The sequence below is a fragment of the Meleagris gallopavo genome, chromosome 6 (assembly GCF_905368555.1).
Source record: "Meleagris gallopavo chromosome 6, MGAL_WU_HG_1.1, whole genome shotgun sequence".
Lineage (NCBI taxonomy): Eukaryota > Metazoa > Chordata > Aves > Galliformes > Phasianidae > Meleagris > Meleagris gallopavo.
Window position 1 is genome coordinate 6,743,446 of NC_139409.1, and position 27,391 is coordinate 6,770,836.

The 27,391-nt window shown below is 46.8% G+C and overlaps 1 protein-coding gene across 12 annotated transcripts in view; it reads right to left on the reverse strand.

Annotated features, from left to right (window-relative positions):
- The window catches only part of KMT2C (lysine methyltransferase 2C), a 188,101-nt gene extending 170,186 nt beyond the window's left edge, over positions 1–17,915 (reverse strand). For 9 of the 12 annotated variants that reach the window (XM_085226999.1, XM_085227002.1, XM_085226997.1 and 6 more), the window contains exon 1: positions 17,506–17,823. In XM_085226999.1, the coding sequence (XP_085083125.1) occupies positions 17,506–17,678 (173 nt within the window). In that variant the 5' untranslated portion in view covers positions 17,679–17,823. Of the gene's footprint in view, positions 1–534; positions 871–1,315; positions 1,608–17,505 lie in introns of those variants that run through there. The other 3 variants (XM_085226991.1, XM_085227001.1, XM_085227000.1) reach the window with 3 other exon arrangements.
- Between the last annotated feature and the right edge of the window lie 9,476 nt (positions 17,916–27,391).

Sequence of the window (27,391 nt, forward strand, 5' to 3'; positions counted from 1 at the left end):
TGTGTACACGCACACGTGCGGGTATGGGTGTGAACACGCACCCGGGGCCAATGGCCGGGACCAGCCCTGGGCTTTTTGTTGTTGTTTCCCCTCGCTCTCCCCACCCCCCTCTATTTTTATGGCTGGGGACGATCAGTTGGACACAGAACTTGGCCGGGCTGAGCGCCGGGCTGAGCGCCGGGCTGAGCGCCGGGCTGAGCGCCGGGCTGAGCGCCGGGCTGAGCGCCGGGCTGAGCGCCGGGCTGAGCGCCGGGCTGAGCGCCGGGCTGAGCGCCGGGCTGAGCGCCGGGCTGAGCGCCGGGCTGAGCGCCGGGCTGAGCGCCGGGCTGAGCGCCGGGCTGAGCGCCGGGCTGAGCGCCGGGCTGAGCGCCGGGCTGAGCGCCGGGCTGAGCGCCGGGCTGAGCGCCGGGCGGCGGCGTCCCCCCGCCCCCCCCGTGTGCCACCCCCGGCACTACGGATCGCCATATATAGCGCGGCGCCTCCTGTCACATTTTGCCCTTTAATACAAAGAAGTTAGCCGCCAGCCGCACTCACCCTCTGCGAATCGGTTGTGCGCAACATAACCCGGCCCTCCGGAACCGCTCACAAATCCCCTTCGGAAAATGGAGGGGCTGGCATCGGTGCCCACGCGTACGATCCGGAGGAAAACGAAGTTCTTTACATGGTGCCCTCCGCCGAGCGCTCAGCACTCCCGCGGATCAGCCATATTCCCCCCGGCTCGGCGCTGCCCCAGAGGCTGCGGGTGCGGCTCCGCGGGGCGGCCCTACGCGCTGCCCATGGCGGCGGCGAGCCGCGAGAGAGCCGATGGCCTCGGAACTTCGGCTCCGGGATCCTCCCCGAACCAGGCTGGAGCCGGAGGAGGAGGAGGAGGAGGGGAGAGGAGGAGGGGGAGGGGTGCGGAGGAGAAGGGGTGGGGAGAAAAGGGAGGAGGGGAGGAAAAAAAAAAAAAAAAGCGGAGGGGAAAAAAAAAAAAAAAAAAAAAGCCGAGCTAGAGAAAGTAGATCCGACGCAGCCGGGCGCCGCCAAAGCGCGGCCCGGACTCGCCCACAGGAGCGGGGCTGTGCGAGCGAGGCGCGGCGCGGAGCGGCGGAGCGCCCCCGGCGGAGGCCCGCAGCTCCCGCCCGGCCCGCAGCACGGCCGCAGGGCTGAGCTCGGCGCGGACGCTCGGGCGGGACGCGCTGCCCGAGGCCGCTCCGGGGGAGCAGCGAAGCGCGGGTCCGACAGGCGGCCCGCGGCCCCCCGCTACGAGAGACTCTCCACGGCCCAGCGGCACCGGCGCTGCCCCGTTCGCTTCTCCTTCCCTTCCCCCACCGACCTGGCGTTCCCATTGAACAAAGCGGCACCGAAAAGTTACGACACGTCCCGCGGGATCCCGCCGCGGGCACGGCACGGCCGCTCGGGGCCGTTCGAGGCGAAGCGTGGTTTCGACGTTCCACGTTAAGGTGGCTTTTATTTTTCTTCCCCTTTCAACATTCGTCTGACTTTTCCATCCTTCTCCCAGTCTGGCCTGAAAGCAGATAAGGACTCGTGCGTGAGGAGCGTCCGGCTGCAGCCGGCCCTTCCCAACCCTCCTCACGGCCCTGCCATCTTTTTTCTTCTGCAGACATCGGAGGAAAACGAGTCAAGAAATCGTTACGCAGCTCTCCGTTCCACAGCCACAGAAAGCCACGGATCTGCCAATTCCAGCTGTGCCTCCCTTGCCTTTGTTCAGCTTCTCCCACACCCGAGGGGAGCGGCTGTTGGGTGCTGCTTTGCTTGCGCCTCCCTCCTGAAGTTTTGGGACGAGTTGGTGAAACAGCGGCCATCTGCAGGACGTGGGCTGACATGCTGCTAACAGCACTCGGACCTATCTGAGCAACAAAAATAACGCTGAGCTGTGCCTAGTTTTTAACTGATCCCAGTTGTTTTGGTTTTGATCACATTAGGAGCTCAGAGACCATTTCACCTCTGAAGGAAACCAACCCAGCACCGGGAGCTCCTTCCCCCACCCAGCGCTGTCTATCGCTGCATTCCCAATGCAAACGCTCTCCAGGGCCTACAGGAAAGTTTTATCAAACCAATTCACCAGAGATTAAGATAAACGTTTTTAAAAGGAAAGCACTCACACAAAAAACCACCTCCGTGTGTTTGCTCTAACACAAGTAACTATTGTGTAAGAGCCACTGTGCCATGTTTGTACACGGGATCGTACCTCGCTGGGAAGAGCAACCGAGCTGCCCCTATCAGCACATCTCCAGTAACCACGGCACTGCCACACTGCAGGGAGAAGGTTAAGTGTCAGTCTGTTGGTCTGGATGGAGAGCTCCAGGACTCGGTTTTGCAGAGCAGCCATGTCACCCATCCCATACCTACTTCCACAGACTTCCCCTGGGACACCTTCTTCCAAAAGAAGAGGGGTGGCCAGCAGGGACAGGGAGGTGATTGTCCCCCTCTACTCTGCTCTTGTGAGGCCCCATCTGCAGTACTGTGTCCAGGTCTGGGGCCCCCAGTACAAGAGAGACAGAGAGCTGTTGGAGAGGGTCCAGAGGAGAGCCAGAAAGACGATTAGGGGACCTATGAAGACAGGCTGAGGGAGCTGGGTTTGTTCAGCCTGGAGAAAAGAAGGCTGTGAGATTGCAGCCTTCCAGGATCTAAAGGGAGCCTACAAACAGAAGGGGAATCAACTCTTTGAAAGGGTAGATAACTGCAGGACAAGGGGAAATGGTTTTAAGTTGAGGGAGGGAAGATTTAGGTTGGATGTCAGAGGAAAGTTCTTTACAGAGAGAGTGGTGAGGAGCTGGAACAACTGCCCAGAGAGGCTGTAGATGCCCCATCCCTGGAGGTGTTCAAGGCTGGATTGGATGGGGCCCAGGGCAGCCTGGTCTGGTATTAAATGTGGAGGTTGGTGGCCCTGCACGTGGCAGGGGGGTTGGAGCTTCATGATCCTTGAGGTCCCTTCCAACCCTGGCCATTCTGCGATTTAAAGACACAAATGCAGTGCTCATGTACCCCCTGCCACCGCCCCAGATTAACATGCAGAGCTGTTCGTGCTGCTGTACCTTACATCTAGAGGCATTTTTCAACATGTTATGGGCTAAAAACACACATGTTTTAACATACCAACTAATGGTAAGCTGCCTGACAAGTTAAAGTACATTAGCACAAACAAGGTGAGATGCAATTTAATAAGAGATGGTTAAAATAATAACAACAAATTACACTCGGGACTTTTCCCCACTGTTCTGCAGCCCAAGATGCTGGCTAACAGGAATGAAGTCACGTTAGCTGGCCTTGCTCTTTCTGAGAGCTCCAAACACAAAGCTGCCGTTTCTTTTAGATTAAAGATGTGAGATTTAGTTCGTTCTCAGAACAAAAACAGTCATTTCTTCCAGAGCAACAGAATTAGACACGACCCTACACCAGCCGTGCTGACGGCGTACTACCAGGCCAAACAACCTGCCTTCAATAGGACCACACAACGAGCTACAGAACAACGTGGGTTTGGGTTTCCCATCTGGCAGCACTTCTAACTGAAGCTGATCCCACCCCATGCCCCTTTACTCCCAGCCTCCAGCCCGCACCGGCTCAGCTGTGCGCTGGGTCACACCGTGAGCCAGGTGACAGATTGGTGTGGCCGTGGGCAGGAAGCAGTAGGGCAGGACGCTGGGAAAAGGCAAAGCAATTCTGTCTGCATCAATTCCCTGCCCTGATTCACACGTCTCCACAAGCGTGTGTCACTGTGATGGCGAGGCTGAAACTGTTTCAGCCAACACTTCTGCCAAGAAAATGTACATGGAAAAAATGGGATCAGTCATCTCTCCAAAGACAGACTTTTTTTTTTTTTTAAGGAACAGAAGCTATGGATTTAATGATTAAGATAAAAACTTATGTCTATACATATGTCAGGCTGTTTTCTTCCAAACTCAAACTGATTAGCGGAGGATGCAACTCTCTAGAGTTAATCAAGACATATTTAGCAGGCATGTCTTATCTGTTTATTACAGGCCCTATTTACAACGTCTAACTTTTGGAGAATGATATTTCACAGCAACCAGGAGAAATTCACACGCCATATCAGGTCCCACATCCAATATATTCCCACCTAAATTTCAAATCCAGTAGGAGAAAGGGAGATGGGCCCCACAACAGTTTTTTATTTGGTTACAACAGCTAGGTCACACATCTCATTTGGTACCTCCCTGACTTGAGAAGACAGTGATGAATAGATTAAGGAACACAAAAATGTGTTTGTCTTTAAAAAAAAAAAAAAAAAAAATTCTGCTGCTGCCCTGCTATTTCTAGATCTGACATCAATGGGTTTCTAGCAATAACACAATAAAATCGTAATAACAACTTGAGATTAAGCCATAAGAGCAGAGCTAGAAAAAGACAACAAGCAGAAAAGGAAACTCAAATATTTGCCTCAGCACAGCAGTTCTACTGGAAGCTAAAGGCCAATTACCTCCTAGCACCATTTTATACCTTCGTGCTACAAACCAACTTGAACCAACCTCTCTCATGAATACAGTCTCCCTGTTACTTCCACTTTTCAAACAAAGCATAGATTAGATAGTATTTTTTTTTTTTCCTGCATTTGAAGGGTTTTCAAAGTTCTCAGTTTCTAGTATGTACTAAGGCAGACTGAATGGAGATAGATTTCATTTCTAAAGGGCAAAAAAGTGGGCAGGAAAAGGTGCTAAGCTATATTCTTTTCTCTTCCCTGCTCCATCTTCTCATGAGCACCAACCAGGCCATACCTCACCTAAAGCAAGTAAACAGCACGATATTCTGTCCAGGAACATGTCATGTGTTAACTACAGTCAACCATAACGCATTATTATATATTTGATTTGATTTTAAGCCATTACATCTAAGATGTCATATAAAATTTGAATGGTAACATAGGTTAGGTAATTGAAATTTCTAAATAGAAAGCATCAAATTCAGTCTGTCCTTAGGGCTTTGACAGACAAGTTTTGACAAACACTGCTGAGAAGGCTCAAGGTGTTTTTCTCCTGTTGTCTTCCTGTGCTTCAGCCAAAGGTCCCTACTTCTGTAGCAACGACAGCAGAACAGCACACAGTGCACAGCCACCAGCACACCAACAGATGTGAATGTGAGGTAAGAGCAGAACAGTAAGTGCACCCTTCCACCTCTATGGCCAATACCTTCCAAAAGACCATCACCATTATACAGCTCAGCGTAACTTGAGCTCAGCAAGCATCACTGGATCTTGTCCACAAGTAAATAGTGATTTCAATGGATAAGCAGACTAGATCTGGTCAAAAGCATCTCTGAAGAACTACCTGAAATAAAAATACAAGTCTTCAAATCTCATATTACCTCCAGAAATCTCAAATTTCCTTACTTGCTGCTTCTCTTTCCTCTCAGAACTCTACTGCCTGTGATTGAAGTAGCACACCATGTGGTGCTTTCTCATAGAACCAATGCAGAAGAAACACAAATGTTGTGATGAGTGTCATTGTACATCACTACGAAGTGCTGTATGGCCAAACTCTGCTTCTGACTGAAATCATAATGTAGTACTGCTTACTGGAAACAAACATAAAGGTGCGAGCAAATGAGTTTGGAAAGAACTGAAAATCGATACAGACAAACGGAACACAAGTTGAAAGGAAAACACAAAAAGAGGTGGAGAAGAAGCCATATCTTAACAGGCACAGGCTATGAGTCAGAAAATGGCTCACTGCTGGTAACACGAGTTGTTAATTTCTAGCACAAGCAGGACAAAACTGTACGCCAGAATACAAAAATCTGACAAACACTTTAGTCAAAATAGCCTTCCCCTCTTCAACCACATACTTGTCCAAATGCACTTTAAGAAGAAAATCTGGAATGCCAGGTGACACTGTTTGTGAAAACCTGTTGGGAAGCAATCATTTATCTACTGTGACAGGGGGATGTAGCTGGATGTAGAACTGGATCATGGGATAACTCAGGCTGGAAAAGACCTCTGGAGGTCATCTCACCCAACCTCCTGCTCAAAGCAGGTGAAACATCGTCAGCTACCAAAGTGGACTGCAAATACTTTTGAAGTTCAATTAGTTGTTTACACAGCTCTGTAATTACACACAGTGCTACAACATGGTGGTAGGACCTCATAGGAAATAACTTATTCCCCAACCAGAGCAAGTTCAGACAGCAGCAATCAGGACATTCAGGTGATGTTCAGATGGCCAACATCACATGCACATCTCTTGGTCTTGGATTGCCCATTAGGCTCCAACACAGTGCCTGCTCAGACCTTCCTCAGCCCTACTGCACTGCATTTTTAGAGGTGTCTACTTCTCTCTTCTAACCAAGCACGCAGATTTCAGCAGAATTCAAGTACACTTCCTACCATGCATTAGTAAGCTCCTTTAGGATAGTAAAATAAATACCACTATTCTTTCAAGAGTTGAAAAGAAAACAGCTAGAAAGCAGACCATCACAATGCTGCTGAATAAGAAACTGAGGTGGCATGACTATAGGAGCTAGAATTCTGCCTCTGCCCTGTCCCCAAGGCCCATTACTAATAGCTGCAGTGGAATACACTGCTGCACCACGTGACAGGGTCACATCCACACAGCTGCCTATTCCCCAGGTTCAGTTTAGGCTACAGCTCAAAAAACAAAACAACTCCATCTAACAGCCCTTACAGTCATAGACAAAAACCAGAGAACAAAAATCTATCACCACATTTTTCAAAATTCTGATAAATGTGGAAAACTGCACCATGGAAGATACAGCCTGAGCTTCAACTCAGCATGTTTGTACATGTTCAAGACAGTTATGGTTTGACTTTTTTAAAGTGTGGGCAAGCTAAGTAAGTGTGGACAAGAAACACTTGCATATAACATGAACCTTTGGTCTAAAAAAGCTTTTAAAGCAGCAAGATATCAAAAAACAGATTATCGAGACCAAGTCTGAAGCAAAAAAAGGAAAAAAATAAGACACATTCATTGAAAAAAAAGTGAACTGAAAGTATTCTTAAAAGAACATCTATTTACATTGCCAGTAATGTAACCCCTCCCCCCAATAACTGCGTTGATAATGAGCCTTGAGATCAAGATTCCCTTCCTGTCTGTAAAGCAGGTACACAACCAACAGCACCTTCCCTATTCCATGCTACCACCGTGTACTTAGCTGAGAAGACCATATGTAAAGTACACAAAATATCTGCATCACTTTTTTCATGATTATTTATTCTTTACCAACAAACATATTTTAAAAATACATGATTTTATCTCCAAGCTGTACACAGCACATGACAAAGAATATCTTCCTCTCCATTAGAAAAAAGAGGCTACAGAATAGCCAGCCAGGAGCCAGCCCTCGCTGCTACCGCTCTATGGAAGACCGTAGGGAAATAATTTCTTTAAATAATCTTCCTTACAGATCACTTATTTCCTGAGTCCCTTCCCCCTCCCTCTCTCCTGCCTCATTTCTGGGCCCAGTTCTCTCCTAAAGGGTTTCTCGAAGACACGGGCAGAAAAATAAATTAGAATTCCCGCTGAATCTGTTTTGCACTTGCCTTTGTATAAATCTCTATCAGGATGCCTGATGCAAGGTTAATTACGCAAAATATGAACCAGGAAAAATTGTGTGTCAGAAGACTAAAGAAGCACCGAAAGCCAACATTTCTCAGAGCCTTATGCCATATACACCCCACCTCCTCTGCTCCCTCTGCTGTGAGCTGTTCTCCCCAAACTTATGTCCCTGTGGGTTAGAGAACATTAACTGTGGCAGCGTTTGCCCAGGAGGCTGGAAGTAAAACTGATGAGAATTGTGTCAGTTTCATTGAACTCCTAGAAAAACACCGGTTTTCATTATTCTGGTGAATTAAACACAGTTGGTAACGTTGGCCTTCAGACCAACTAGCACAGGACAGCCTACATCTGCATGGCCAGATTCTCAGCTTCCAAAACAAAGCAGCCACAGGTAAACAGCATCCAAAATGGTGCACGGCCCACACAGGCTCCTGGCCCTCAGAACTGTTTGGGGAAGTGCTGGCAGCCTGCAGCAACCACAGCAATAAGCCAGCAATGGCAGCCAGTGACTGCAAGCTTTCCCGCCATCCGCAGCCACAGCCTGAAGAACCTGGGCGCTGCAGGGGCCAGGGCACTGCTGCTCATCAGCACAACAAACACAGCTGAGAATTGGCCAAACGTAGAAATGGCCAGATTTGAAGAACGGTCCTTTTGTCCTTATTCTCAATTTTATTTCAAAATTCCCCTTTTCAAGCCTTTCTTCACAATGAAAAGCATCTGGTCCATTTCTAAGTCGTACTCGCATGCAGCTCAGTGTGCTGCGGTAAGAAGAAAAAACCAAAACCACCACAATCACTCACTTTTATTAGAAGGGGGAAAAAAAGAAAAAAAGAAAAAAAGAAAAAAAAGAAAAAAAAAAAAGAAAGCAAACCGAACAAACAGAAGGGGAAAAAGGCAGGAGCAGAAGCAAACAAAACCATAAGCAGCAGAGAATGGAACTGAGGAGGAAAGCACTGAAAAGACTGGGGACAAAAACGTCCCACCACCCAAAGGAGACAGGAACTTCTTCAGCAGCTAACAGGAGCTTTCAAAGCTTTTTGTAACTTGAGGTTAAGAGGAGGCCTTCATCATCCAAATATTGAATAGAAACCAAAATAACTGAACAAACAGCCGCGCAAGTTTCTGAAGAAGGTTGAGGACAACTGTTTCACAAAGCTGAGGATGCCAGAAGAGCAGTTCTTTCACACTTTGCTCTATTAGGGCCGGCTCCATTTTAAAAATCTAAACGTGTACAGAGATTTGGCTGCAAGTGGTAAAGAGAAACACTCACGGTGCCAAGGAAAGGGAAAAATGAGAGCAGTAGAAGAAGGAGAAAAAAAATTATCTTCAATTAAATGAAAGAAGAAAAGCAAATTTCAACCAACTCTTTGAACTTGTTGCTAGAATCTCTTGAGAATGTGATTTAAAGGAGGACTGGCAGTTATTGTACTGGAATACACATAATGGCAAAGTATTCCAACACAGGGGAAAGATAGGAAATGTACTATGAATACAGACTGCATAAAAAGCAGCCAGTAATAAGGGTCTGAAACTAAAAAGAATCATATTAGGAATGGAAACAAGGGCATTTTAATGAGTACACAGAACGGCATAAACCGTCAGGGATAAAAATCGGAAGAGATAAAAGCACAGCATGCATTATTACCACTGTGCCATATAAAAGGCACACAAAGTTTCAGAAATATTTTAGAAGTAAGAATAAAGACAAAAAAGTCAGTACATAACATCATTGAAGAACAAACGGATAACAAAACCAAACCAAATGCTGTTCTGTGCGTTTCAGTCTTCATAAAATAGACTTCTCATAGCTAATAGTAAAAATTGATTTTGTTATTAGGCTAAATAATCAGGGAAATTTCAGTCAGCAGGACTAGAAGAAATTCACCGTCTGCTTCAGAAACAAATTCATCTCTAAGCCATCAGCGATCATCTTCGATGACAGCGCCCTAAGACAGGTGGGCAGCATTGAACTACAGCATTCACAGGGCATTTATTTGCAAACTATTTTCAGACATGGTGGGAGAACATTACAAGGCAGTCCTTCCTTCAGGGGCTGCGTGAAGAAACAGAAGAGCTGTGTATGCCACATGGCTGAGGCAGGGGTTATAAACGTTTTAGAGGAGGAGATCTTATTAAATTATTATTCTGACAAATGGAAAAGTGGTTCATATTGGCCAAGTGAAACTTAATAGGATGAGCAAACTTTGTAAAGATAAAGCAAGCAAGTCAACATTACGATGCCGTTATCAGTGAAGGTGAATCTTATCCTGAAATACATTAATGGAGGTTAGGCTTAACATAGGAGACAACCTCCTAACAAATAAATGTTTATTATAAAAACTGTTCTCCTTATCGACTCCGGAAAGCCCTAACTCTGAGCAGTGCAAGCCAAAACTGGCTTAATCCATGGTAAAGAACATTTATTCTGGAAAATTAGTTACTAAAACTAATTGCCTAGGGATGGACTGGAACTGCGTTCAACAAATACTTTGAAAACAATTTGTCAGAAATTGTACCAGCACACAGCACAGAAGGATGAGCAAGATCAGCCTGAAGTCTTTTCTGGCCATACTGCTTCATTCATGTATGGCAATACAGCACAACTAAATAACCATTTTATTTAAAAGAATTCCATTTTGCTTCTGAACTCCACACTTGGGAAAATGCCTGAATAGATCACACTTACCAATGAGGTCACTTACCAATCAAATCTACCAACCTTTAACATAATATAGCTCTTGTCTATGGAGCCACCACATCACTGGGATGAGAAACCTTTGGCCAAGATCACCACATAGCCAAGACTGTCAGCAGCAGACAGGAGGGCTGGTGCTGTTACTACTCAAGCAATCCAGGTCCCACAAACCTTGGCATGTTCCAGAAGTCATTTGGGATTAGCTGGGACTTCCAAACGGAACTCTGACACAGCCCTACAAGCTGACACTGCTTCACAGCAGAGACTGTGCATTTGGACCACTTCTTCACTAACAAACATCCTTTTACTTTACTGTACCACACAGACAATTCAACTGCACATCTCTGAGGACAAAAGAAAAAACTGGAATTTATTGTCTGTAGTGATAGAGAAGAAGAGAAAAAAGCCCTCAGTTTGAAGGGGAATATCCTGATTTGACAATGTTGATAAATACAGCATTGCAAATTTGTACTTATATATTTCTATTGGAATGGCTGCCAATAAGATTTGGTACTCAAGTGATTTAATACTTCCAAATAAGATAAAGGAAAGAATACTTTGGAAGGAGCAACATGCAGTGCTATTTTATTATAATGCTCACATATTGAAGTACTTCAGGAAAGAGCTTCCAGAATATCAGAAATTGCTTACTAACATAAAATACTGCACGTATAGTATTAATTTAGGGTACTGTAAATATGTAGTTTAGGGATATTTCAGTGGACCAAAGTGACTTGATTGATTGATTTAATCAGTGCCTACAGGTACATGTATTTGGGGGCAAACATGAGGTAGATCAGATTCACATGTTTAAGTGTTACAAAGAACCCTCTTGACAGTGTTTCTTTAAAGGACCAACTAGCACACATAACATGTTTACAGGCCGTGAGAGATTCTTACAATCTCCTGTATTGAAGAATTTATTGGAGGAAGCCAAAAGAAAACTATCCACACCCTCAAATTACAGACAACCAAGGCTTTAGCTTCACAGCCACTTGAAGCTGGCAGTGTTACCACAGGACATCAAGCTCTGCCTCTCTGCACCCTGGCTCCTTTTGCTCTGGCCTCCTCCCTTATGCTATCACAAACACATTTCTTTGCCAGGTTAGTTTCAACCCAGATCAATTTCCAATGCAGTTCACCACATGGCTACACGAACGCCTGGGTCAGCACAAGGGAGAGAACAAACAGCTGGCAGCACAGGGAGGGAGCAGCACTGCTGCTTTTTGCCACCAGAACCAGCTTAAGATTTACAGTGTTTGGAGAAAATAACCACCTGATGCACTCCATGCACTCACTGCAATAAATATTGTAGATTTTAAGGGCTTTTCCCTACTTTATCTCATTTACTTTGAATGAAAGAAAACACCAGTGCTACTGGAAGAGGTTTCTGAACGCAGTTCTTAAAGTCAAGTGCCCAAACTCATTTTGAACATCCCAGCTGAGAAACTGAGATATGGCTAGAATGGGAATGTTTAGTGCCATGCTTCTAGTATAAAACAGTGTAAAAAAAGAAATTAAATACAGGTTATTTCTATAGTAAACCAGATTTGCTACCATAAAACCCTGGTTATCTGTATTTATCCTGACAATAGGAATCATGCAAATTGTATGATTTGATAATCAAATACATTGAACAGAGAAAAGCTTTCAATGCTTCTTGAAATTGCTAATAGTTTAACTTCTCCACTTCCTGGCATTTTAGTGTACATATGATAACATTTGTTAAAATGTTAAACCCACAGCATTAGTGTTTAAATAACATAGGGGTGTAATCCTCTGTGCTAGATAAAGAACATCTATTTTTCCCAAGTTATACGTGACCCTGCCATCCCTCCAACGCTTGCTGTGGGACAGCCAAGCCTACGAGTTAGAAATGTCCATTTCCAATTATCTTACTAAAGAATAACAGCATGAAGTTAGTAGGAGTTGAACACACTAATAAGGAGAAAAAAAAAAAAAAAAAGAATGTCCATAAGCAAAGCTAAAAAAATAATGACTTATTTTTGAAGCTGGGAAAAGTTGCCTCTGTCACTGAATATAGGATGAAATGATGTCTGGTGGGTGGTTGGATAAGAGGGTGGAAAGCAAGAGGTTGGGTTCCTCTTCCTACCTCTGCAAAGACATTGCTTATGACCAATACATGCCACATGCTGATATTTCCCAAATGGTCACGATGCTTGATCTGTCACGATCCTGTCGTGATTTTGTCTGATAGCTCTTGGGGGTCCTTTCATGAGAAGTACTACAGAAATTTAATGGGTTATCAAACACAAACAGTAACAAACTAACAGTTGGAATGGAAAACTGTCCAAAAAAGTCTCAAAGCAATCTCTGTTTGTAAGCATGGTCTGGTTTAAATTGAGAAAACTATAGGTGAAGCTTATTGAAAAATATCCATGTCCAACAGTGAGCCTAAGCTCACCCTTAATACACAACTGAAGACATCAATTCACATTAATCAACATTTTAACAACTCTGACAATGCTGCAAAACAATTCTATAAAACCCACTGTCGTCTATCACAGAAGTCCCACCAGGAACTGCAAATCAAAAGATAAATGCTGACATCGTTTACCAGAAGCTCCCGAGCAAAACAGAACCGTGATCCGTTTAAGCCAGGCTCCAATGCAACAGCAACACGTGACAGTATGGCAACTGCTTGGTAACGGAATTCCTCAGGTGAAGGTGGATGTAAAGCAATGGGGGCAGCGGGAGAAGATGGCCATGAGTTGCCCTGGGACCCTATTGCATGTAGCTCACTGCTGTTCCACAACAGACCGGACAGACCTTCCAAGGGCCCATGTCATGTGCTGATAACTAAGTCTTATTCCAACACCTCCCCTCTTCGCACTGTGAGATCTAACACACACCTTCTGGCTTTTGGCCCAGGCCTTTTGTTAGGTGGTAGGTAGAGGCAGAAGCACAGCCCCCTGTTTGCTTTGGTACTTTAACCCCTATCCATCACACAACAGTTGTACAAAACCTATCCATCCAAAGACTTGTCTTTCAACGACAGGTAGCAGTGACTTTCCCCAACTATGAACACTGTAATTGTTTAAGACAACACAAATTTGACATTTGCAAATGTTACATTTTTAAGTGAGAACACGGCAGGAAAGTAAAGACAAGCATCACAGGAAAGGTGTGTGACGAATTAAAGAAACACAACTGAGCTATAAAGCAAAGAGATCCAACACATTAAGTTCTTTTGAAATGAGCATAGGTATCTTTAAATACTGACCTACTCTATTGCAAATCCAGCTAAACTGATGATAAAAATCCTTAAATAATCATTTCCTGGCAATAACACTATGCTTACGTGTCCTCAAAACTATCTGCACGTATGAAATCTATGGCCTTTAAAATCCTACTGCAGCTTATACTGGTCAACGCAAGCAAGCAATAACTATGATGAAAATAACTCAGAGATACTTAAAAATAAACACCAAAGGTCTTCAACTGACAAATTCCAAGCTTTTTGAAATCATTTTCCTATTCTGTTTTAAACTACACGCACATTTGCAAAATTTGTAACAGATGAGCAGCCTGACAGATGCCGAATATAACATTTAAAGTGAACTTAGACACTAACTTAAAAGGCAACTAACTTATCACCATTACAATCAATGAGACTTCTGCTACTACATTTTTGTTAAGAAGAACAATGTTGGTGTTGCTTATACTCTGTATAGATTAACAAAGCTCTAGTACTTATAACAGATTACAAAACACTATTCTGATACATTCTGACGAATAACCAGCTGCTCACGCAACGACAGCAATCAGAACAGACCATACACTCTTCCCCTGCAACTTCTTTTCTATCACATTCCTACCATTCAGGTACACAGCACGGAAGTTGAGGAGTAATTATCCAAACACAGGAGCTAATTTTCCAGGATTTCAGATTATGAGATAAGAAGGTCCCTAATTATATCCATTTTCTATGAACAATACCCACAAGATTCAGATTTTTTATTTTTTTGTCTCCTACGTCTTTTTGTACCTTCAGTAATGCAACTTCCTTCTGGTGTTTTTTTTTTTTTTTTCCTCCCTTTGGTAAATGCAATCTTGCCACTTAAATTCATTTGAAAGCTGGTATTTCAAAAACATTTTTCTCATTCATCACTATGATTACGGTTCTTTGCGTTCTTCCTTATGAACTATGTCAAGAAGAACCTACTTGCTCTCAATGCCAAGGCTGTGCACGGCCTTTTTGAGCTCCACCTCTTGAATTTGTATCTCAGCTCTATACAGATAGCCTGTTGTCAGAAAGTAAAGAAGAAAATATGAGTGTTTGTCTTGCACTTGAGGCAGGAAACAAGTTATCTGCGATAACCCTTCTGGTGACAGTGCTACCTTCCTTTAAATATATCCTCCAAGTCTGATACCTATGAATCATTCAGTGATGCTGAGATAGTCAGGGTACTCAAACTTCTGCACATTCTTTTGCTCACAGCTTTCTCACAGCTCCCTCATGCTTTCCCAGCACCCTTCTTACGTTTATGTGCCACCTTATCTTCCCATTTAAATTAATAAATTGTTTGTGCAGAAGCAATATTTGCTTATGCATCTGTACTGTATGTAGCATAATGGTTCCCTGGCCTCTAGGCACGATTACAATATAAATAACAAAAATGAACTGTTCACCCGAGATTAAGTCTCCTGACAATGCTATTCACAAAGCAGTATCCTTCAAATGGTGATGGTCAGCCCCCCTAACTCCACGTTCTGTCACCATTAACTCCAGTACCGGCACCACCACAAAACTGACAGGTTCCCCATCTAAAGGAAACCTCCTCAGTTTCCTACACATACCTGTGCTCCCAGCACCACTGGAATTATACTGATAACCAGGTAAGACATGGGACAACAGAGATCTGCACAGAGCTCCCCTACTGGAAGAACCCTATCATCCCTTACCACAAGCCTACTGAGAATATTTGGCATCTCACAGAAGCAGATTCAAGGCAGTTTTCCATCTGTCCTCTTAAACTTTCATCAAATTTGTGTAAGAATGGCGTCTTCAAGAAAGTTAAAAACCAACAAGCAGCATTCTCAGATATAGTATCATTTTTCCAATGCAGGCTCCTGTAGCTTAGGAAATACTCTTTTTAGGTTATTCTGTCTTAACGCAGAGCTCTCCGTTTTACCACTACTTAGACTGAACATTCAGTGCAACATTTCCTATAATGGGATTAAGCAGTTGAACAGTTTGACTGGCTAATAGTGATTCAGATGTGAGATTATGGCACAGAAAATGGTCTGACATACGTGGTTTACACGAGGCACACCAACACAACTGGGAAACACAGAAGTGAAAAGGGAGACAAGCCCAAGCAGCCCTATTGAAAAGAAGAGGAATCACTTCTACTTGTTTTACTTCTGCATTCACTTAGCTGGTTAATCAGTATTCTGCAAATAATAAAAGATATGAAATAAAATTATTTTTCTACCAAACTGATACAACTGAAGACTAATCTCCACATGGAAAAGGTGGGCAAAAAAAAAAAAAAAAAAAAAATCGCTATTTTAATAAAACTCATTTCAAAAGCATTCATGGCTGATAGCAGCTGTACTCACATAAAAGCTTTCCATACAGATACAGGACACCAGCCACGCTCACCAGGCAGGCATAGCCACAATGGGAAGAAAAAGAGTAGTGATGAGCTCTAATTTTCCTCGCAGCTCATCTCATCTCTGGATCTGACACAACGCTTGGCCTCACCTTCACATAAGCACATATTTTTACAGGAAAATCTCATTTCCTCCTAAAGCAAGCTGAAAACATCCCCAGAATTCAACCGAAAGGAAGGAGCTGCCTCTTTAGCACCCACTTTTTGCTCAGCCTCGAGCTGGCATGCAGGGTCTCTTGTCAGTTCTCACACGTCACACCGCTTTGCTCTTTGTACAGACCGATATGTTTCTTAAGTATTTCCATTTTTCTTCCTAAAACTTTCTCATAAAACCAGACGCTCCCAAGTTTCTCGCCTAAGGTTTGGCTTCTACACACGGAAATCAACCCGAAGCGTGCGGAACTAACGATTTCGTGTACGTTTGGCAATTCCTTTCAGCTCCGGCCATATGAAAATTTGCAGCAGAGGAAAATCCTGCCCTCGGTGCGCGTCTGCCGTCCAGCAGAGCGGCTGTGGGGCGCGGGCAGCTCCCGCAGCGCGGGGCGGGCGCGGAGCGAGGCGCCTCGGGTTAAATGCGCGCAGCTGACGTCAGAGCGAGAGCGGCCCTTTAACACAAAGGGAAACCAACTCGCAGTCCCCGCGACTCCACCAAACTCTCCACGCGGACTTCCTATTTCGCTCACAATTGTATCTCTTCACACACACACAAACGCGCAGAAAAAAAAAAAAAAAAAAAAAAAAAAAAAAAAAACGCGCTCGGCCGGCTTTGTCCTGCTGCCGCTGCCTCCAGCTCAAGCTCCGTCCCCTCACAAACAACCGCAGCCGAGCGCAGCCAGTCCCCAAGCGGCTCCCCGAGAGGGGCGGGCGCCGTGCCGTGCCCCGACACCTCACGTAGCAGCGGCAGCACGGCGGCCCCGAGCGCTGCTCCCCCGCATCCCCGCGCCGAGTTGCCCGCTCGGAGCCCGTCGGGCGCCCGCACCCCGTCCTCCGCCCTCCCCCCACGCAGGGGAAGGGCGCTCTGTCACGGGGAGGAGGAGGCGGCCCCCGCCCCCGCTCTCTCCCCACAGCCCGGGGCCGCCGCTTGACAGCTCCCCGAGCGCCGTCAGCCTCTCGGCCAAGGAAACTCTGCCTCAACTTTGCGTGTTCGGGGGGAGTGGGGGGAGGGGGGGAAGCGTGAGCGTGAAGGGAAGAACCGTCTTTTCTTCCTCAAAGAGAGGAAGGGGTTGGGATAGGGATAAGCGAGGAGCAGGGAGCGATATTCCATATCCAGGCAGCGTCCTGGAGCAGAGAGCCGAGGAACGGGGAGAGCGACGAGCAAGCAGAGGGAACGGCATCGGTATCCAGGAGGGCCGGAGAGAGGGGAAGAAGACGGGAAGGGGAAGGAGAGCAACTCCGAAGAAAGAGGCGAAAGGAATAGGGACGGGAGAAGAAAAGTGTGCAGAGAAAACAGGCGGAGGGAGACAAAGGTGAAAAAGGAGGAGGAGGAGAAAGTGCAAAGGGGAGAGGAGGAGGAGAAGGAAGAAAGAAAGAAGAGCCCCTCTGAAAATGGCATTGAGCGGCGGGCACGGGGGGGGGGGGTGGCGGGGCTCCGTGACAGCTCTGTCCGCGCCCGGCCCCTCGCACACAGCAGCGCCCAACTTACTTCTTTCTGGCTCTCTGGAAAGGGGAAGCGCCATCTTTGCGAGGCCGGCCCCTTGGTCTTTTGTCTGTGGTTGCTGCCGCTGCTGCTGGGGGGGGAGCTGCAGGCTCGGGGGGTTGCTGCTGCTGAGGCGGCTCCGCCACCGCCACCACCAGGCTCTTGTCCTCCGTTGACATCCTAGTCAGCAGGACGAGAGAGACACATGGATGATGGTGATGAAGATGAAGATGGTGATGGGGATCCCGATGCTCCTCCTGCTCCCGCGGCTCCTCTCCTCCTCACCTCCGCCTCCTCCACCTCCGCCTCGCATCGCTGGCCTCAGCCGCCGCCGACCAGCGCAGGTAGCAGGGGGAGCAGCATGGGGAGAGCGGGAGGAGGAGGAGGGGAGGGAGGAACCGGGGGAGGGGGGGGGGAGGGGGGGTGCGAAGAGAAGAGCGCGGAGGCACGAAGGGTCTCGCACACAATAACACCCCGTCTTCAGCTCCGGCTCGGCGGGGTCCGGGGGGAGGCGGCAGGCGAGGCGCGGCTGTGGGCTTCCCCCTCTCAGAGGCCCCGGGAGCTGTTGGCGGCTCCGGTGCTGCCCGGCTGCGGCGGCCGCCGCTTCATTGTACGCTGCCCCCGCGCCCTCCCCCCGCGCTGAGCCCCCGGGGGCGGAGGAGGAGCAGGCGGCGGCGGCGGCGGAGGAGGCGGCGGGGGCCGAGGCCGAGCGGAGGAAGTTTTGACAGCTCCAGCTGTTATGCGTGTCGAGGGCTGAGTCCGGCCGGGCTGCGCGTCCCCTTCCCAGCCGGGCCGGGAGCAGGAAGTTTAACTTTGGGGAAAGAAGGAGGAGGAGGAAGGGTGAAAAAAGGGGAGGAGGAAGGAGGAGGAGAACGCTCTTCCCCCCCCCGCCCCCCTTCTCCCTTCTCTCTCCCCTCCCCGCGGGCTCGCGGGGTGGAGAAGGGATCCCGGCTCTGCCCTGGTGCGTAACCCCCCGCCTTCCCTTCCCTTCCCCCTGCCAGTGCGACGCAGACACAGCGCCCGCCCGCCGCCCTCCCCCTGCCGCGGCCCCACACTGCGCCTGCCCGCCCCGCCCGTCCCAGGCGCAGACACCCACCGCCGCGCCACGCTCACCCGCGGGCTGCGGGGAAAGCGTGGAGCGGGGCCGGGACGGAACGGGAGGGGACGGGCGCTCGGCGCTCCGCGCTCTCTCCCCACCCGCTCCCCGCCCTCAACCTTATTCTTTTTTGTTCTATGTATTTTATTTTCCCCGGGGGTTGAGAGCGGGTGGCCCCGGCTCCGCGCGCGCCGCCCAGCCCCGAGCCGCGGGGGCACGGCCGTCCCCAGCCCCCCCTTTCGTCCCCCCGCCGCCGCTCGGAGGAGCCGCGGCCGCCCCCGGGGAGGGGAGGAGAGGAGAGAGCAGAGTTCAGCGCTGCGCGCGGGGGAGACAAAGTCTGGGGAGCCGTGGCCGCTTTCCAGCAACTCCGGCTGGAACAGCTGCGGCCGCTCGGGGCGGCGGGGGGAGCTCCCCGGGCAGGGGCCTCGCTGGCTGCCTGCCCGACCGGCCGCGCCGCGCCTCGGGGCGGGGTTAAGCCTCATTACACGGGATTTAACGTGGCCCGGAGGCCGGGAGGGACTCCGGCTCCGAAGGGGAGCGGGGGGAGAGGCGGAGGCGCGGCCGTGAGGCCGAAATAAAGTCCGGCCCCGGGCTTTCCCCCCGGGCACCGCCCTGAGGGCAGCCCTCGAGGCGCCCTGCCCGTTAACCCCCCGCCCTCTTTCCGCCCGCAGCCAACGCGGGGCCCCCGGCCGGGCCTCCCCGCTCCGGTCCTCCTTCGGGCCACTTTGTCCCACGCGTGCGGAGAGCGGCGGGCAGAGCGCGACTGCTGGGGTCGTGAGGTGGGGCGTGCGGGCAGAGCTGAGCTCCGCTCGGGTAACAAGTTCGGCGGACTCCGGAAATGGTGGGGAAGGATAGCGGCAGGGCTGTAGGGAACGCGCATGAAGCTGCGAGAGCCCTTCCCTGGGTTTTTCGACCCTCTGTCGTGTCGGGTTTGCTCTCTGTGTGATACCCCGGTTGATAGCACAGCGTAAGGAAGCACGCAGGTACAGCAGCAAAGGAGGAGATGACTTTAAGTCATGCTTTTTTGACGTAAAACCAAACACACGGCAATCCAGACCTTATTCTGTGCTTCCTCACCAAAATTCTCACTTGTCGGCTTCAGGAATACCAAATGAAAAATGACGTGCTGTGGCAAACACAGCTTTTGCTGGCCTGTTTTCCTGGGAACTGTTTCATAACAAAAAGTCTTTGTTGTTTCAATCCCTGGGTAATTAAATGAGATCTTTGTGATACTGTCATGCATATGTGTGGAGATAAAGGTGGTAGAGTTATCTTGGTCTATATGTAGATGCACATATGAAACCATCCCATTTCTCAGCTGGGCTGTTGCTGTGACTCCTTGGCCCTGTTGCTGAAAATGGGTTACTTTCTGCCAACTGAAAAAATACGCTCTGAGCTCAGCGTCTGTATGACAAAGTCTTTAAATTACACAGAGGTGTGCCTCTCATTGGCTTCAGATACGGGAGCATAAGAAAGTACCTCTGAATTTTGGTAATTTAGGTAAGTTAGCCTAATGTAGCTGAAAACATTTAATTCTACACCAGCCCACGCCTGGCTGGAAGGGAAGGGTTGGGAGCAAGAAGGAAAGGGCCACAGTCTCTGCACAGCAGGAGCATCGGTGTGGCATTTGCAGGAGTCACCAGGTTGCCATCTGCTCTGGTAAAAAAAAAATGGCCATCCCCTGAAGTGGTGTCTGTGCCTGTGCGGATCTGCTGCACATGCGCGGCGGCTCCAATGAGTCCAGGATGTGTCAGAGCTGCTATGCATGTGCAAATTGATTTGAGCTTGGACACGTGAGCGTGCTGTGGGCTCACATCCACTGCTAGGTGTGTGAGGAATGACTGCCACAGCCCGCAGCTGAAATACGTGCAGTCGCCACATACACTTGGTTCATCTATTGCTGCCACGCAGATGTTGTTTAGGGCCTGTAGATCAACGTGAGCGGTTGAGCTTTGGACAGCTTTTTTTTTGTTTTTTTTTTCTTTTTTTGCAACAGCAGATGTATGTTTAACAGTGTTGACCTTTTTCTCCATTGTTTCTTATATTAATTATGTTTCTACGTAGCTGTCACAACACCAAATCCTTGTGGAGGCAGGACCAAGCCAGCTTTGGCGTTGCCTGGTCTGGGACGAGAGTACCTTAAGGGGCTGCTGTCCATTAGTTACACTCCATTATCTCGTGGCGTGTCAGGACAAAGCTGGGCAGGTCTGCTCTGTGAGCTGCTGCTGCCATTGCTGTGGCAATCTAAGGTGTGAAGGAGTGAAAGAGCGCTGAGAGCGGGAGCCGGAGGTGGAATTGTAGCTCTGTGTTTGCAGCATTATTTATGGCAGGGGGACAGGCTGGGAGAAGTGGTGTCACCAAACGTAAATCCATGATAGGAGTGCTTTGTTGATTAAGGACATTTGAACGGCTTTGTCAGGAAAAATGTTAAGTTTATATCACGCTACCAGCTATAATAAATTATCTCTGCCTGGAAAATAGACATCTTTATAACAAAGGCATAATACTAAATGAACGTGTCCTCTGATTTACTGAATGCAAAGAGATCTTCCAGCTCACTGTGAACTAACTCAGATGAAACTGACATTTCTTTTCTCTTTTTTTTTCTTTTAAGGGCAGGCAGCTTCAAAACTTTCAACTGCAATTTTACCTTCTGTTCTTCCTGAAATAAGCATTTCTGTGTTCGTGGCATTGTTCCTAAAATATAAGTGAGACCCTGGCGGTACTGATTAAACGAGGCATGTTTGCAGTTCTGACTGCAGGGCATCTTCAGTTGTCCCAGTGTGCTCAATGAGAAACAGTGATGTTTTCATTTGTAATAATAGAACAAGTTGAAGACGGCACATTGCATTAAACCATCTAGTTAAGGAGAAGGATCTTGGTTTGGAAATCACTGAAGGAAAGTGACAACTGCCATGTAAATATGCTTGTTATGTAAATACCAGACACACTACTGTACAACTAAAAGAGTCTATGTATCAAGTAGTGAGAAATAAGATCACTCTGGATTCTATCTGGAATGGGATCCAGACACTTTTATGTCATTAATTCCAAATTCTGACAGTTTAATGATTGTTCAGTTGTGCACCATAGTCAACATCAGCTGACTGCAAGGTACTGCTCGGAAAGCTGGTGAGTCTGCTGCCAGATCCATGGTGTGACAGTGGAAAGGTGCAGTGTGTAAAGCCATGTTAAAGTGTAAGCTCCCCATCCCTTGCCTGCTTTAACATGATTAGTTTAGTGTGTGTTAAAGGCAGGCAGCCTTGCCTGCGCTGTGATGCATGTGCTATCATCACACCTTTACACCTTAGTCTCGCCAAAGCCTGAGGCTTTTTCATCATATTAAGCTACTTTGACTGGGCTAAACGTAACTGAGAAACACACCCATTTCATCCATTAAGATGGGGCCAAAAATGCTAAGTGCTTAAGATGCAAGCCCTCAGGGCTTGCCTATATATCGAGTTATTACACGTGGAGACTTTTATCTTCATTAGAAAATGTTCTTTTTGTGCATGCCAAAGTGTGAGTTTAAAAGTGGTGGTTATTCTCTAACCCTCGTGCAGGGCTCACTCATTCTGCAACTTCTGGCTTTTTTCAGATTAACTTCTTCCAAGTAATTTAAATTAAGTCAAAAAAGGTGCTCATATCAGATGAAGTTTGCATACAAGGAGTCACACTTGCCTACGCTGCAGTGGTAGTAGCTGACTGCATAAATAACTTCACTGAAGACCACTGCGTCCTGATGAAAGTTTGTTCTGTGCTTAAGGGTTTGCAGAAATGTGTAAATTTTTCCTGAACTTGCAGTTTCTATCATTTGTTTTTGTAATGTAACGATGGACTGTGCCACGTTATGTGGCATTTTGTTATTTGGAGTTTCTTAATCATCCACAAGTTACTTACGAACTTCAGTCTGTTCCATCTTTGCTGTTTGTCTGATTGGTGGCAACGCATGCGTTGCTTACAACTTCATTAAACTAAAATTTTATAACCATTAATGCTCTGAATTTTAGTTTTGTCATATCTATGGTGGTGGGCGGTCAAGAGGGAAACTTGTGGGAAATATTACTCGTTGTATGAGTCTGGTTTTTTAATCCAGAAGTGCAGATTGCCAATGGTTTGAGTAAAATCCAATTAGCAGCTGAAAGCAGGACATCCCTTGGGTTGAATGCTGGCAGCATCACAGGTACGTGCAGGCCAGGAAAAGCTCGTAGCCAGTAGCAAGCACACAGGGCAGGAGCACAGTGTGTGCACCTGTGAGGAAAGGCACAGAGCGATCGGTGTGAGGGCAGCATTTTGCCATGCAGAAGATTAAATAAATATCTGAGCAGTTTGCTGTTTGCTGCTTTACACTCAGGTTACTTAACAGAAACAAGAACCTGGCCACGAAACAGGGGAAATGATTTGTTTTTGTGACTAGAGCTGTCTCTGTTCTGTTTCACGCAAGCCCAAGTGCCTGCAGTCGTGGTTCCTGATATGAGATCTGGAGTGCTGGGACATTAGGAATTTGGATGTTGATAGTAGGGCCAACCTCGTCCTATATCACCAGTTTTGTTGGGAAATAATCTCCGTCCCTTACCTTTAAAGGAACTATAATGTGGGAGGGACAGGTGCCTAGAATTGAATATGAGAGAATGCTGGGAGCCCAGTCCCATTTGCAGCTGTTTACTTTGAGAAAGCTGTGTGTCTGAGTAAGACCAGCAGAATTTGGCCTTTGATTTTTGGAGTTAATTGCAACCAGTTTATGGGAACATGTCACCTACGTGAGGTCGAGCCAGAATTCATTCATCTACTTCCTTTAATATCTAATGTTTTAAACTAGCTGCCTACATACCAATATAGAAACAACAGCAGAATCTCCCCCATCAAAACTACACTGAGGTTCTAAATTACATATATAATAAAGACACTGCATGCATTTTCTGGCTGAGAACAAAGTTGTTATGTTTCAGCCCGTAGCAAAAATTTTCCCCAAGCCATAGCCCCTCCACAAAAACACACATTTTAATGAAAGTCCCGACACCACCTTAATTACAGTGCAGCAAACGTTACCACCATAATCCATTTCCTCCTTAGGCAAAGAGAGCATCCCTAGGGGCCTGGCTGCCTTTCTTTACTAGTGACCAGTTTTTCAGAAACTGCCTTTTCCCGAGTGCTTTGTTTTGTTTTGTTCTTATTTATTTAACCTCTAATGCACTGCTGTGAGGGAGATGAGTGGGGGAGTGCTAATGCTTGTCTTCTCATGCTCCTTGCAGCCCTCCTGGTGCTCCCTGCAGCTCTGGGCCTGGAGAAGGGGAAGATGTCCCCCGCACAGCCTGGTTTTCAGCATCCCCATATCCTCTTTCCCTTTTTGAAGCCAGAACTTCAGGGTCAGACCCTTTGTACATCATCAATTTCATCCTTACTCTTTCCAGCAGCCCCTGAGCTCGCTGCTTTGTATATGCTAGTGTCCAGAAACAACTCCTGCTTTCCTGGTCTGCTGAACTTCTAAGCGAGCCTTGTTTTGGATCCAGTAATACAAGGGGAAGCTGCTCTGCCAGTGGCAGCCCTAATCCAAGTGGGTAAAAAAGGCTCTTTAAAAACAAAAAGGGCTGTAGGCTTGCTTGAGCAGCCTGCAGCATGCCCAGCAGTAATGCCTTCGTTTAGAGCAGCCTTGCAGTGTCTCCAGGCTTTCACAGTATTTGAGTGGGTAAGTAAAATGTGATTAGTTTCTCAGTAATGTATTGATTCAGTGAGTAGATTTTGTATGTGGGCTTGGTTATTGATTGGGCAAATTTGCAAGGATGTTTGAAGCCTGAATCTTTTCCTACCAGAAATATGGTGAGATAGACATATATATATGTATATATGCATATATATATATAGGTAAACAAGGGGATACTAGTGGTTCTTTATTTCTCCTGCCTTCCTTAAGTCAAAGTAACAAATCAGTATGATCAAAAGAGCTAGAATAATCAATCTGTCCTTACAAAATTGATCTGAGAGCCCTAATTAAAACTATAGAGAAATTAAATGTAAGGTTTCTTGTTCTCTCTGCAACATTGTCAAGCACAGTACAGTCTTGTATTATGGAACTCATACAGTTCTGATGTACAGAGTAAAATTTTGAAGGTGAAATCCTTTACCTACAAATGTACCAAGGCCACGTATCTGCTGGGAGGACATTTCTGTTATTCTGTTCCCTTCTCACATGGCGTTAATCACCATGGTATCTTACAGCTTTAGAAAAATATAGTGCACCATATGTGATAAATCATTAATATCTTTAAGAATGAAGATGCTAGATAAAAATATTCGTCACAAATCTAATGCTGAAGATGTGCATCTATGGCCATACCCATACATGCAGCCTGAGTGAAATAAGTGAATGTACTGAATACCAGAGTTGGGGTCAAAGTCTTTCTTTGGGTGCATGCAGTCACTCAATGTATAGAGTTTAAATGGCATATTCACTCCTTTCTTCTCTAACCCATGCTATAGTTCACTAAAGCAAAGGGAGTATGTGCAAACCACATCCCTGTACCCTATGCTGCACCACAGAGGAGTGCCTGCTTTGCAGTGGCCAAGGTCAGCAGTCAAAAGAAAAGAACTTGCTGATAAATGCAGAGGAAGCTTTTGCATTTATTGTGTAATGCTCACGTAGTTAAAATCCAAACATTATGCAAAATGAGGGGCTGTACTTCAGTTGGAAGGAATGCACTAGAGTGGTTATCCTCTCAAATGGTAATCTCACACATTTTTGCATGTTTTTCATTTTCCACTTAGTTTCATTCAGATCTGTTTCCTATTTATACTGTAAGTGTCAACACATAAATAATTTTCTCTGTTATATCCCTTGCTACTAAATTATTTTTCTTGATGGAACAGCAAAAGTAATTATATTTATAAATGGAATGTCTGTTTTGCCTAAGTACCACATCTAATTCCCTTCTGTAAGAGGGATTTCTATAATTCCTCCAAAAATGTCTTGGCAAAGACCAACCCACCAGTCGGTAGCACGGACCCAGCCTTTATGGACAGAACTCAGGGTTCCCATTCCTTTGGCCAGCAGGCAGGAGGGCACCGTAGAAAAGAATGCCCTGGTTTGCCTGAGAGAATGGTGCTGATGTTAACTATGTGCAGTTATTAAGCAGCCTAGCACTGAGAGTTGCTTGCCACCTGTGGGTTTCGCTGTTCAGCACAGGATTATTTTGGCAACTGAAGCATTCTTCATTGTGGATGGCTGTGGGAAGATATTAATCCTGCTCTTTGAGTAAGATACACTCACTGATCTAATAGATCTGTCCCACTTCTACTGTATGATATTGTGAAAGGAAATCAAACAAGTCCCAAGTAAAAGGATGAGTAATCTCGCGTCCTTATCTGCTTTCTGCATTCTTTTTCAGCTCTTTTCTGCAGACAAGCTGAGATGTCCCTTGCTTTACAGGAGTAGAATGGAGGGAGATCTGTTGTGAATTCTGCATTAAGAACAGTTCCGTTTTATATCTCTGGGTGCTCCTTTAGAAAACCTGAGTCAGAATCATTGTATGGGGATGGTGAATCCTGGCCATGAGTAGTTCACAGCCTGCTCACTGGTGGAACAGAGACAGGCCTCACAGAACTTATCTGCATTGCAGGAGAATAAAAGCATCATTTTCTTACTGGGTTCTCCAAATCTAGTGAATATTCCTGTACATTGTTTTCTTTATTATTATCTCAGAATGCGCTTTCAGTAAGGGTGTGTCCAGGGTATTTATCAAGCAGTCAGACGTGCTGTTCCTACAGATGTGGCAAACTTGAAGAAGGTTTTACTGGAGGGCTGAAAACCAGTGCCTTGTGTGGTTTGGGAGCTGCAAATGCAGGGATCTCTGTGACATGCCTGATGTGAGGTAGGAGGTCCTTGGATGGTGGAAAGAGTGCCTAAACCTCTCATCTTGTGGACCCTGCAGCAGGGCTGGCATTTCCATGGGTACCAGTTCCTCATCTGCCAGAGCTTCCAGCACCCAGCTCTCACTAAAACCACAGTGCGATCAGAAGATGGCACATGCTGCTCCTGAAGCTCAGCAACTCCTGGGTTGGTATCTTTGACATACAGCAGTTCAAACTAGCAGGGTAGGTGCTTTGAACCAGCTAGCAGCATCGTCCCAGCAGTGTGAGCCCAGATCCATCAGGCTGGGTGTGCTGCTGGTGCTTTGCCCCAGTGCTCCGTGGCCATGCTGCTGCCCTCCCCCTGTGTCTGGCTTTGCTGCTCCGAAGCTGTGTGTGAGTGAGTTGCAGGCTCTGAAGGGCAGAGAAACCGAGGTCCCTTTCCCACTTGATGGTACATTTAATCAGAGGCATCTCACAAGATTTGGACTGTAGTATTTCCTCCTCCCTGTGTACTCTTGCTAAGTGTTCATGTTTATTCAAGATGTAACTTTATGAGTGGTTTTCCTTTATCTCAGTAATTCACATACGCAGTACAAATTCTGTCTGTCTCCTCAGCTTTTGCATTCAGCTGCTTTGACTGATCTAGCACTGCTGATTTACCAGCTTGTCTGAAAAGAAGGAAGATTGATGTTGGCTCAAGTAAAATACTGAGATGCCTATGGAGTTTTCTTGCCCTAGATTTTTGGATTGCTATTTATTTTAAATGTAGGCAGAACTCTGACTTTAGATTTTCAGGAATGTTTGCCTTATGTCAGTGTTTCTAATTCTTTGAGTCAAGTCATTGTGGTTAGCCAATCTTGTTTTCTGTCTCTGTGGTAAGATTTTAAATCCAGAGGGCTAACCTCAATGCTCCCCCAAGAAAGGAGTCGTGATGACGATGCATTTCCTTCT